The following is a 13,162-nucleotide window of genomic DNA, read 5'->3' on the forward strand; positions in this document are numbered from 1 at the left end:
TCTAAACACATTATTAATTACTTATACCAGGAAATCAAAATATATTACTTTTACCACTGGATACATGAAGTAAGTCTTTCCCTTAAAAGAGATGTTCAGTAAGAGGGAAAACACTAACAATGAAATCGTATTTTTTGGTATCGATCTACTTACTCCTGGGTACTGACTGGCATGTGGTGTGAGATTCTTGAAGGCCCACTGGATATTCTGGTGAGAAGCCAACTGCCTCGTGAATGCAGGGGACTGCTCGCAGCAGAGGCGCAGGATGCCATAGTAGGCAGGCAGCATCCCACGGTTAAACAGCACCACATCCTGATCGTCATGGTCTGCGAGGATGTAATTGAAGGCAATGTTCTTTGTCACCACGGGATTCTGTACAATAAGGCGTACGTTCTCCGGACAGTCAACACACACGTTATACCAAAAAGACAGCAAAGCCTGTTTGTTGTGGTTGGTGGCTATAGCCGGCTCAGAAAGTTTAGGCTGGAAAAGGTTCCATAAGTCCATGAAGTAAGTAGAAAACATGAGTTTCTCAGTTTTTGAGATCAAACAGTAAGTCATGAAACTGAAGTAGGGCACAAGTTTTGTAGTGCCATGAACAGCAGCATCAACGTATAGCTTAGCTCTTGAAAGAAGGCCGAGAAGCACATTGTAGACTTGATGAAGAACTACTGTAGTATCTGGACTGAGAGGCAGATCACGTGTGGGGATGTGTAAAGAGCGGGTCGATCGGAACATCTGACGGAAGGAATTGCTTGGAATAAGCGACACCAAGAGATAGGCTGCAGCTTCAAATAAAAACAAATTTGTTACACCTTTGAAAATTACATAAGTGCTTAACAGCCATTTAAACAGAAGTTAAGTTACATTGGACGTTCCATTTACAGATTTCAAAGCATTTTGCAGAATCTGGTATTACTATATTCACAATAGACATGAAAAAAAAAAATCAGAGTGGGCAAGACCAGCACAAAGCATGTTGAAAGCGGTGCTCAGATTTGCTTTCATGCCTCTTCACCCTATATTCCTGCCTGCTGCTTGGTTCTAACTGTTCTAACATAATGCATCCCATCACAGATACACAAACCCAGATGTTTTCTATGACTAAACTGTTTACTGCTTGATCAAGACATCATTACCTCTTCAGAGCTGTCTACAACTGGCGTCTGCTGCAAAGCTGTACCTCCAGTTCCCACATCTCCCTCAACCCCAGAAAATGTATTAAAAGTTCAGTGTGGCCTGTTACTGTGGAATCTCCTTGATAAAAAAATTCAGACACAGGAAAGGCTGAAAATGTGATTTGGCAATCTGACTGCGTGATTCCTGGCAGAACAAATGAGAGATCAAGAACACCACTGTAGCTGGGAAGAAGCACAGGCTTCTCCTCCGTGATCCACACGTTCAAAGGACTCAACTGAAGATCACTCTGCGAGGGGTGAAAGAAGAACACAGACTACTCCTATCTACAGTACAACTATGTGATGGACACTACGGAGAACCTCTTGGATTAGCTCTTTTTCTTCTTCGGGCTTTCCTGGATCTCAGAGATCCCCCACATCAACCTACTAATGTAATGCTCAAGATATGAAATCAAAACATAGCTTTCATCAAAACCAGGCATGTCTTGATGAGGCACCACAGGTGTACTAGTATTTTAAAATACAGTAATCATAAAACAATCGGAAAAGGAAGAAAAGACAAGCACAAGAGCATGTATTTCATTTGTGACAAGAACACCCCATGTGTAGTAACTTGCTACAACAGAAGAGTAATTTTCTCCAATATAAATCAACTTACAGGTTCTCACTCTAGGATAGTTGTGTGCCAGAAGAAAACGTTCAACCCAGTTTTCCATATTTTGCAGCACCCAGCTGTGAGCTAGTTTATTTCGAGGTGTTTGCACAGCCAGCCAATCCAGGCACTGAGATGGGTTGTATTCAATGACCTGAAAGAATAGTGGAAAAATCAAAAACAATACATTAACCTTGATACTATGTACTAATTGTATTAAAACCCGCTAAAAATAACTACTAAGGTTTTCAAAGTATTTTTTCAAAATCACTTGGGGTTATCAAAGCACCTACAAGACTGAGGTGCTCTGGCAGACAAAGAAAACCCTTATTAAATTTCACCGGTTTGTGCTTCTGAATCTTGTTCAGAGTTTTTGAATGTTCAATCTTAAGACCAGAAGGTTACTCTTTTGAGCGTTTGCCTGTTTCGAGATATTTAGGAGTTGAAATGTTTAGCACTTAGAAAAATGAATAATCTTGTCTTTATAAACAAATCCATCTTTTTTTTTAAAATAGCTAACACAAACCCTTAACACTGAATCAGTGTTTTTATAGAAGTTTTCTCAACAGAACATAAATGGTATGCAAATACATTCATACAGCTTCATGCTGAGGGTAACTATTATGGTTGTTACGAATACGCAATTTCAAGGAAGGAATTAATCTAGCACTTTTCAAAGGTAATGAAAAGCCAGTGGAGTGCTCCTGTACAGCTACCAAAGCCTTGCAGATAATAATGAGAAAATGTAGCTCCTGTTGCTTTTCTGGGTCTGTGTAGTTGAAAATTTGTTGACATTAGACCAGTAAATGTAGTTTGTTTATTTGCTAGTTTTTATAAACTGTTTTCTTTTTGTCTTGAGGCCCAGGTGCCCAGATAACAAAAAAAAAGGAACTCTAATCTGTCTAAGAAACCACAGGCAGGAACTGGATTGTTGAAGCTCCCAGCTACTCTAATCCACCTAAGAATATGAGCAGCTGACATGACCAAAACTCTGCTTATAAAATTTTAATCTCAATTTAAAAATAAACACATTAAGAACAATCTCCTCCCTTTTTTTAGAAATGACAAATTGATCTGCCAAGTTTCCTTTGTAATAGCTGGAGGGTATCTCCAACCAAGACACTATCATTGTTCACTGTCTTCATAGCTCAATCACTTTTTAATGACTTCTACAAACTGCAGTGGCTGGAAAAGTAGGTTCTGTACCCGAAATCCGTCTGTCTCTGTATTAACTACTGGGCCTCTCATTCCTGCCTACACCATTTCTGTCTCTAGCCCTGTGTCAGCAAGGTAAGGATAATAATGCTGGCAACACCAGAGACTGAACCAATGGCTTCTATGCTAAAAGCTTGACCTTCCAACAGAAACCTGCCATTGACTTGCTTTTTCTGTAGGTTCTGTTTGCATAGCAAGAATAGAGAAGGAAACAAAAAAGAGGATTGCTTAAGAAATTACATACCTAAACTTTGTGGCTGACCCAAGCAAGAAGCACAGGTACTTACTTAATGCCACTGCTTGCGTATTGTCATAGGAAGTTTAATTACAAAAACTCTCTTGAAAAGGTTTCCTTATTGCTGAGAGAAATTCATAACCTACTGCTTCCCTGTACCCAGAAAGCAGCCAGATGTCATTCTTGACCTTGAGCTCTGTTGTTTGAACTCTCTTTACCTAAGGTAGTGCAGTTACAGCTAATCCATATTCAGATCAGACACCTAGCAAACACTTGGTATATGCTTTCCCAGATGACCTCGTGGTTCCTGTCCTGTAACTGCTCCTAACCAGGAGTAAAATACATTTGAACAGCAATCCATGTTCTATCCTACAGTGCTTCTGTGGGTAAGCTACATTTTACTAGAGGTGGTCTCAATTCTGCACAGTAATAAACTTTTACAAACCCCAGCGCCACTTTTTAGAGTATTAAATGGAATGAACGTTCAACAGGGTGTCCTCAGAAGTCTTCAGGCTGGACACACTGTTCTCAGACAGTAATGAAGACAGTGAATTGTACTGGGAACTGAAAGAGCAGTTAGCTGAAGTGAAAGCTTTAATTCCTTATCATTGCTCAGATCAAGGAATTTATCTCTGTGCCAACTTGGTTAGAAAGTCTCTTTCTCACTTTAGAAATGCGAGAAAGAATGGTCCTGCACCACAGCAATTATCTACTAGATTCAATTTAGCACAATTCTATGTGTTAAAAATTTTAATGAGTATTTTACTGAGAACAAAATATGCCAAACAAATATTCAAAGAATCAGTACATTATGGATGAGAACCCCCTAACAAACGATGGGCCTTGAAACCTCTTACAGTTCTTGCAAAAAGATAACTGAGAAAAATAAGTGGAATTTGCCTAGAAGCAGCATTCTAGATCCTTATTATGAATCAATTAATTTCTCAATTAACTAAAATTTAAAATTAAACTGAAATACAAGTTAACCAGAACGTTGTTAATACAACAGCAAAAGTTACAGCAGAACTTTTTCATGTCTATGGGCTGTTGCTGTTTATTTGGAAGAGAAACGGTCATAAAACCCCCCATGAACTGATGCAGCAAGGATGGCAATGAAATGTAAAACCTTTCCATACACCTAAAAGAATCAACAAGAGAAAGACAGTTTAGCTTGTTTTCTTTTACATGTTGTACCTCCCATATCCTCTGCAGGATGTAAGAAGCAAAGGGTGGCATTCCTGGAGGTCCACCAGCAAATTCCATGAGCATGGTCAGCAATTTGAAAAAAGGATTGGCTGCCTGTAATGCATAAAAAGACAAATATCCATTTTGACCTATTTCATTTAATCCACTGATTTTTCTTTAATGTCTTTTTAAAAAAACCCAAACGTTCGCATCAAAATAGATTTCTCTGAACTTTAGACATGAACATTTGTATTACTTTTAAGCCCTTATTATTTAATCTGTAAATAATTCATACATATCGATATCCACACATGGATACAGTAGAATTAAGCCACTGGTTATAGCTACTGCAAGGGAACCCAATCATACTAGACAGCACCAGCCTGGTAACAGTACATAGTTACAAGGAAATAACAGTGCACATTTTAAGTCAGACATCATTCTGAACAAAGGGGGACAGGGGAAATCAAGCTGTACAGTGTTGAAGAATTCACCAGTTTCTCATGGTTTACATCTCTCTCTCTCTCTCTCGGATTTCATTCTCTCAGAGTAGCTATTATTTTCATGTATTTGCGTAACATGTCACATGGACCCTGAAAAGTTTATCCAAAAGCATCACGTTTTGAGGGTTTACATGGATCATTACCATTGGCATACTGTTTTCCTCTGAAACTGCCAACATTTCTACTCTTAGCATATTGGCTCTAATATGAATTTGTTGGGGGTTTTTTTGTTTGCTAAGACTCACCCAGCTTTTCGCAATGCTTCAATGAAATAGTTACTACTATTATATTTTGCACCTCACCAAAACCATCTCTGGTGCATGTGTATATGTGCAAAGCAAAAAAGCATAAAAATGTAGCAAGTGTTAGCATGACAGGAAGGAAGTAGACTGTCATCTGATAGTGCCCATTCTATCACACAAAGCAAAGCTGTCATGAGAATGATTTAGTACCTGCTTCTTTTCCAACCATGATCATGTCTCCTCTGCTTGACATGCCCTCAATTTTTCCTGATTCTTTTTTCTTTTCTGACAGCACTATGCAAGAATGTCCTTGTGTGAGCGTACACTTCTCCACTCTGTATATATTTTTCATGTGGAATCCGTTTGGAACTCTCAGTATTTTTGTTATTACCAGGGCAGGAATTTATTCTGACTGAGAAATGTGTTTGCATGCACAGAACTGTAAAATAGTGCCCCAAAACTTGAAAAACCAGACGATAATTACATATCTCCACTTACTCTAGCACACATGTTTTATTGTTACCAATTTTTTTTTTTACATTCATATAGGTGGAGAATCTAGAAATATGTTATTTGGCTTTGAATAAAACTTTCATCTTAAACTGCATACCATATTTCTGCTTTAGCAAACTTAATATACAGTGCAGTTAGACTTCATTTAATGTCACAAAAACTTCCATGGATCATCCTCCATGCAAGACTTTTGATTAGCAAAGGATTATTTAAGTAATTTAAAACAGAAAAATATTAATACAGATTATTTAATATACAGGTAGTATGTTTACATACCTCAGGAGTCAACTTTGCTATAGATGTGAAAAGCATGGACACAATCTTAAAAACAAAACAAACAAAACTCACTTAGACTTGTGCTGATTCAGTTAAAATAATAAAAATTACCCCAAAACACTTTTTAGATAAGGTTATCAACAAATAGCTATAGTTTCTGATACTTACATGTTCTGCAAGTCGATTATTGTACCGACACAAACTGAAAATGAGATTGCAAGTTTGCCTGATGTTGATACCATCACGGATATGTTGAAACAAAAAAGGAAAACCCTGTAACAAATAATAAGATACTAGTACACTGTCTACAATTACATATGTGCCGGGGGTTTTGAGGCTTATACGGTCATATGTTAAATTAATTACCTTTCCTCCTGTTAATGCTGCCATGTCATTCTGTGACAAAGTCAAATGTCTAAAATACAAAAAAAACCCCACCTTTATCTTTTACTTCAGCAATTATTAAGTAAGGTTAAGGACAAATACAGGGCTGAGTGTTAGTTTATATTCTTCAGTATCACAATACGCAAGAGAAAATAGAGGTATTTATATAAACCTGAACAAAAATAAAAAATATTTTGTACTTTGACCAAAGAAAAAAAAAGAAACCCAAATGTGGGCAACTGAATGTGTTCAAGGATTTAGCCTCAGTCTTTTATGTGGTCAACAATGACAAAACGCTTCTATTTTAACCATTTAAAAGATGACGAGCACATATACAAGCTCATTTATGCTGCTAAAAAAGCCCCCACAAAAAAACCCCACCCAACAAAACAACCGACCCACAAAATCTCTTAATTCCTTTCTGAACTAGCTTGGATTAGAATTTACTCTGGTTTTTCAGCTCTTGCTGAAAAAAGCTCTTGCCTTTCTGAGCGAGACTGTTCAACTAGAAGAGCAATCAGGGCAATCATCTTTTCAAGTGCAGCAGGCCTGTATTTTTCTTCTGCTAAAGAAAGTATGTCTTCCTCTTCCTCCTCTTCCTCCCCTTCTTCCTCAGAAAGTACTTCAACCTGTGGCTGAAGGGGAAAAAAAAAGATAACTTAAATGTGGACACTTTTGAGCCTTAATTTCTAAGAACCTGTACACGGTTTTGCATACATTCTGTCCTTTTATTCAAACCAACTTCAGAAACTTGCATGAATCAAACCAGGTAAATAGCTAATCGCTTGATTTTCATGTTGAAGCATTCATTTTGCATAAGCTAAACTGTATTTACAAATGCAAAAGGGAGGTTTGTCAAAATCACTGCCTAGCCTGATATGGTGGTCTATTTGATAAAAAAAAGCAAGTAAATTTAAAAGCTCAACTCCTACAATAGGAGTAAGCAATCAACTGTTACCATTAATAGCATGGTAAGGGCAACTTTAATTGCTTCTGTTTAATACCTGTTTCTATACTAACTAGAAAGAGCCAATTCAACATCTTTTTAAAAATACTATGTTCACTTAAATATTGAAAAAATTTGCATTAGTGAAGCAATTTTTATTTAACAGCTGAAAGATGGTTCAGGAGACACAGCACTAATGATTACGTAAGGAAAATATGGAAGACTAGTTCTTGTTACACAAGATCTACAAACTTACATTTTCAGGACCTTTAGTTCCCATGTAGAAATGGACCATTGTAGATATGGCTTGCAGTGAAAGCAAGAACTGGCTCTGAAATATGCAGATAATGAATTACTTGAAAATAAGTACATGCAAATACATACCTAATTCCCAAAACTACAAGGCTATACTCACTTCCTCTTCTCCCATTTTGGCAAATTCGTAAAGAAAGGCAAAGTATTCCGTGAGATGTTTACTGTGAGGCTTGACACCATGCTCCATAATTGACAAGAGTGTCTTCACAAAGCGCGTTACACAAGAGCGACTGCCAATGTCTTCCACAGGACCATCCATGTCATCCGAACTGAAAACAAAAACCAGTTCAGGTATTTCACACAATACAAGGAGCAGCAAATCATCTTGAAGCAGCCAAAAAAAGTATTTCAGAAGAACTTTCAGTTTTCTTCTCTGTCCTACATGCAGATCTCTTAACGCTTTCTCTTATGCCCAGTATAGCCGAGGTAACACCACAGCTTAATGTATGGCAGCATCCATCACTCAAAATGTTGAAAGGTTGAAAAAATTTGTATTCTGAATCAAGACTCTAGTCAGGAAAAGAATTCTTAGAAAAACAGTATTAGGGGATCTCCTACTGAAAATCATCTTCTTGATTTGCATGTCAGATTTCCTGAGCTTCAAGACAGAATGCTGTTAAAGCTAATTACAGTGGAACTAAGGCAAGGCAGCCTCCTAAACATACACACGGGATCCTGACAAGGCAGAAAACATGCACTTTCAACCTTATTCATCTACTGAAAGTTGGATCTTATCACTGAACAAAACAGATGACAGTGTCTTTTAAAGTAAGGCTTCCAGTGAAAATTAATTTCTATTTTCTGCCATGAAAACTCTATCTTCATGTCCTGAATTTTGTTATGGCACAGCATAGCTATTACAAACTCTGCCATTTTTGCTCTGATAATACAGCATCACAAGCTTAACCCAAGAGATGAAAGAAAAAACACTTTCTTGTTCTTTTCATTATGTATCGTAATTAGAGACAAAGTGACAGTTTTCTTGATAGTTAGCTAAACAAAATAGAATCCAGTATGTTTTTTTCTACTTTTTGACAAAAACTGTGATTTAGTTATATGATACAGGACTTGACTCTCATTTCCAACCTATTTTACTGGACGTACAAATTAAAATTTGCACCTATCTGCCTCTGGATCCAATTCACAATCGGATTCTCATGTATAATTAGTGAGATTTATGCTTCATGCAGCGTTATTACTGGCAGTGAAAAGATAGACTGTCCTGAAAACCTAGTCTAAGGGAACAAACGTTTCAAACAACGTATCTTTACACACTAGATTTTGCAACCATAGTATTTTTAAAATAAATCAGAGCATTTTGGGTAGAATAATAAAGAACAATTAAAACAGTGTGATTTTGGGTTTACAAGACCATTCTGAATAATCCATTAAACAAAATCAGTTGTAGTAATGCACATAATAAATAGAAGTTTTCAAGTATTTTACCAGTCTTCCATCCCTGGTTGGAGATAAAGATGCGCATGCACTGGCCTCAGTCTCTGTATCACATGAATACACAAACGCTGGAACATCTGCAAACGGATAAGTAAATGAACTCCACATGTTCATTCCTATTTTGTAAGCAAAGAATATTCTGTCTCCAAGTACCACTTCCGGCTCTAGATGATTCAAAGTTAAAGTGGAGATTAAGACACCCACGTTCCATTTCTTTCAGTACTGATACATCACGTTTTAACAGAATAGGCAAACTTGGTTTTTATAAACAGATCCGATGAAGGAATCCTAAAAAAAGGTTTTAATAAGAGTGTGCACACTGTATACTACTGAAATGCAACTTAAGACTCAAATCTTGTTTTTCCTCTATCTCTATTTTCTGAAATGTTTAGATATTTTTGGCAAGATGCGTTTTTTTTATTATTATTTTGCCTCTGTCTGTAAGAATCTATATTAAAATTTTAAGGCAATTCCTTTCAGTAATTTTTAATTTATAAAATATTCATCAGGATTAGAGCTTTGCCTAAGAACTTGCATAGAGTTTTCCCATGGAATATATTCCTTTAATGGTAAGTTGCATACAGGAACTACGTATGGTTCTATATGGAAATATTACTTTAATAATCAGAAACCCAACTGAAGGATTCAAGCGAGATAAAGTAATTTTTAAAGTTTTTACCTAAACAATTTGCAAAGAAAGCATACTTTTAAGTCAAACCATTCATAATAATTGCATTTGTGAGTATCCAAATGCTACTAACACAGGGGTTTTATTTCCAGAAGAGAGTATTAACAAAACTTTGTGGCATAATACTATTAAATTAAATCTACCCACAAAACCCCAATGTTTAAGTTTAGAACTGAAGCTTTGAGGAGTACTGAATACACATGATTTATTCTTTTTTATTTTCTGAATGTGTAACTTGACCATTATTGTTGAACTAAATCAGAAAGAAACATTTTTTCATGTAAAGAGTTCACATTTCTAGAGATCATGAGGGAGTTTAGAAACCTTAACTTGCATCTATTGTGACATTTTGTGATCCTAAGTGTACAAATACGGCACTGTACTAATAGTGATTTTGTTTTGAACAACAATGCTCCCAATGTATTCTCTAAATCATACACAATAATGTTAAAGAGTAAGACAATTACAGGTATTAATAAAACCTTTCTGAATTAATGTATATGTCATAATAATTTCTGTTCATAGGACAAGCAGTCACCTGACTTATTAAGGAACTTTTTTTTCTTACCTGTCTCACAATCTGATTGGGACACTTTATTAGAATCTGCATTGGCCACCAATCATCATCAGCCATACGATCCAAAAACCACTGCAGAAGATACATACTTGGTTAGTTTTGTTCCAAAGTTGTTCTAGTCCAATCTTCTTTTTGCATGACATTAAAGTCTGAAGAGAAATCGATGTTACTATTATTAAGGAATAAGCAAGTTCTAATCCAAGGGACATCTAAATGTTTTCTGCGTGTGAGAAGAAAGGAATCAACAGCAGTAAACATCAGTATCAATTTATATCCAGTATCTTCTTATCCCTGCGTTCTGCAGGCCACTATTCAGTTACCTGGAAGAACATGCTTAGCCTGAAAAGTGACGTCAACAAAATAAAACACAATGCTTACAATGAAGCATAAGCTGAAGAATCTCGTAGAATAGGGATAGGCTTAAACAAGAATGTAGTTCCTGAATTAGATCCCTTTTGCATTTTAACATGTGGAAAAGCCTTCCTACCTCCAGAGACAGAGAAGGTATAAAAATAACAGAATGATCCATTCAAAATTAAGACTCAGCAAATAGTACAACTGAGGATTCTGAATCCCAGAATTTTGTTTTAGTCACAAGGAAAGATGGTTTAAAAGAAAGAATCCAAGTTGTTCCTCCTTTATTTCAATTGTACCTCAGTATTCGTTACTGGGTGGAATGTCTTCAATCCTTTTAAGGATCTGAGGACTACACCAGACTAACGGAATTGTATCACCCAACTACTGAATATTACATAACAATGTAACAACCTAGAATGAATTTGTAAAAGAACAATGATTTTAATGACTTTCTACTGAATAAGGTCTAATGCAGCATACAGTATGTGTTGGGGTCCTTGTACATTTAAATTATCACAGAAAATCTATCACAAACTTTTCTTCATTATCTCAAAATCGCGTTTGCCAACGCCATGGTGAATTCTTTTGTCTGTGGTTTCTCAGTCCCTCTCCACTTTGTCCCAGACTCCCTTCAGGCCATGGCCTGACAAATTTTGTACAGAAACATTCCTCCATTTTTTTTCTCCTTCTTCTAGGAGTTTTCACCCTTTCTACACACTGGGTTCAAGATGCACACCTTCTCAAGCAAGGTGCTGTATGAATTTGTTTTCAGCCAAGTCTGACATGAGCTGTCCTTGTTCCCCGAGGTGCTCCATTACACGCAGCCTGCTACCTCGCGGCCCTCTTCCCTGCGATTCAGCTCCACTCCCTGCCATTCTAGCCCTTAAACCTCAGCCTGTCTTTCTGTTTCTCTTGTGTGACTCCATTTAAGCACCTCTTAATTACACAAATCAGTATGAAATAATCAATCAAATAAGAGGTCGTGCCACTGTCTCTTTTATTCCAGTGACAACATTATTTTGGCCTGTGGTCTCACCATGGGTTTCTGAAAGTAAAAGTCATTTCCCAGAATCTGCAGTAGTCAGAGAGGATGAATTTCATCTCATAGCGCACAAATACACCAAATACAGTAGTTCATAGTCCAAAATATTCCAGGGATACGAACCTCCAGGAAAGTTAAACAATATATAGAAAGTTGGTTTGTACTTTGCTGAGTTCCTAAGTCACTTACTTCACAAGCTGCCTGACTGTTATTAAACTGTTTTGTTAACAGTTCAATCCACTGAAGCATTGTAGGCTGTAAAAAGAAATACAGAAAAAACTGAAACTTAAAATAATAAATTGTGACTTAATCTTTAAACGTTTCTAAATGGTCAGTCAAAACACTGAATCTTAAGACTATGGTTATAAACAATATAGGCTTTATAAACCAGTAACACATTGCACCTACACAAAAATAACAAGCACACACACTGAAGCTAATGCAAGCCGCACGACGTGTGCGGTAGCTACCCATTGTAATTCTGTCCAGCTGGAATTGCAATCATATTCGTACTACTCCCAGGCAATCTAGAATTAGTAGCATTAGGTCACCACACATGAGAGGGAAGTAAAATCTGACTGAGAATAAAGATGGTTCACACGGACTAGAACTTTCTTATGTTCACGCTAGTATTTATAATTTAAAAATTCATGGGCACAACTGTAGCTCAATGCTGAACATTCCCCTCTACATCAGACTTTCACAAAGTGCTTGTTAAGATCCAAAGCATCCCGGAATTTTCAAATGAAAAGAACACAAGATCTGTTGCTCCTGAAGCTTTGCTAAGGCACAGTAACCTAAACCCAGAGCCCACATTTTTTTCTGTTGTGCCACACTTACTATAAAGGTGTTACACCACACTCTTGTAAACATTAACTTTCTATCATCTATGGTACTTACTACATCTCAAAATCACACTTTTAAAATTAAAAAGTACCGACATACTTTTCACTATATTCATGCAGCTACTCAAATGAGAATTTACAAGTAAATAGAATACCTTTTCCTTTGAATGAATAAATGTCTCTAGTACAAAGGAAGTGCTTAACTGGAAAAAAAAATATTTGCATTATTAATTACAGAATGCCTGAATTAACGAGTAAACAAATTAAAATTTAAAATAAGCATGAGATACTTTTGAAGTCCTTACCTTTGCTGTCATCAGGGAAACTGCTTTTGGATCTGGTAGTGTGCTTGGGATGCTACTACACAACTGCCACATAAACCTAGAGTCAGTAATTTTATTTGTTAATTAAAATAAATAATGAAAATCTGCAAGAAGAAAAGAAGCATTAATATTACATTTTTAAAGAAAAACTTACCCAAAATATGTATGTTCAAAAATGTTCTTGTCTTGAAGAAACTGCATGTTATCATGCCATATCCACTGAAGAAAAAATGCTAACATCAGATACAAGAAAGCCGTTTATTTCACTAG

General features: G+C 36.5%; 1 protein-coding gene across 8 annotated transcripts in view; it reads right to left on the bottom strand.

Annotated features, from left to right (window-relative positions):
- The window catches only part of USP34 (ubiquitin specific peptidase 34), a 138,097-nt gene that overhangs the window by 14,824 nt on the left and 110,111 nt on the right, over nt 1-13,162 (bottom strand). For 7 of the 8 annotated variants that reach the window (XM_080408192.1, XM_080408188.1, XM_080408187.1 and 4 more), the window contains 15 exons: nt 13,047-13,111; nt 12,875-12,950; nt 12,725-12,772; nt 11,914-11,979; nt 10,317-10,397; nt 9,052-9,137; nt 7,706-7,874; nt 7,547-7,621; nt 6,828-6,979; nt 6,327-6,375; nt 6,129-6,233; nt 5,961-6,005; nt 4,436-4,540; nt 1,798-1,945; nt 154-788 (listed from right to left, as the gene is read on the bottom strand). In XM_080408192.1, the coding sequence (XP_080264318.1) occupies nt 154-788; nt 1,798-1,945; nt 4,436-4,540; nt 5,961-6,005; nt 6,129-6,233; nt 6,327-6,375; nt 6,828-6,979; nt 7,547-7,621; nt 7,706-7,874; nt 9,052-9,137; nt 10,317-10,397; nt 11,914-11,979; nt 12,725-12,772; nt 12,875-12,950; nt 13,047-13,111 (1,905 nt within the window). The remainder of the gene's footprint in view (nt 1-153; nt 789-1,797; nt 1,946-4,435; nt 4,541-5,960; nt 6,006-6,128; nt 6,234-6,326; nt 6,376-6,827; nt 6,980-7,546; nt 7,622-7,705; nt 7,875-9,051; nt 9,138-10,316; nt 10,398-11,913; nt 11,980-12,724; nt 12,773-12,874; nt 12,951-13,046; nt 13,112-13,162) is intronic. The other variant, XM_080408189.1, reaches the window with a different exon arrangement.

The sequence above is a fragment of the Falco punctatus genome, assembly GCF_963210335.1.
Source record: "Falco punctatus genome assembly, chromosome: 12".
NCBI classification, from domain to species: domain Eukaryota; kingdom Metazoa; phylum Chordata; class Aves; order Falconiformes; family Falconidae; genus Falco; species Falco punctatus.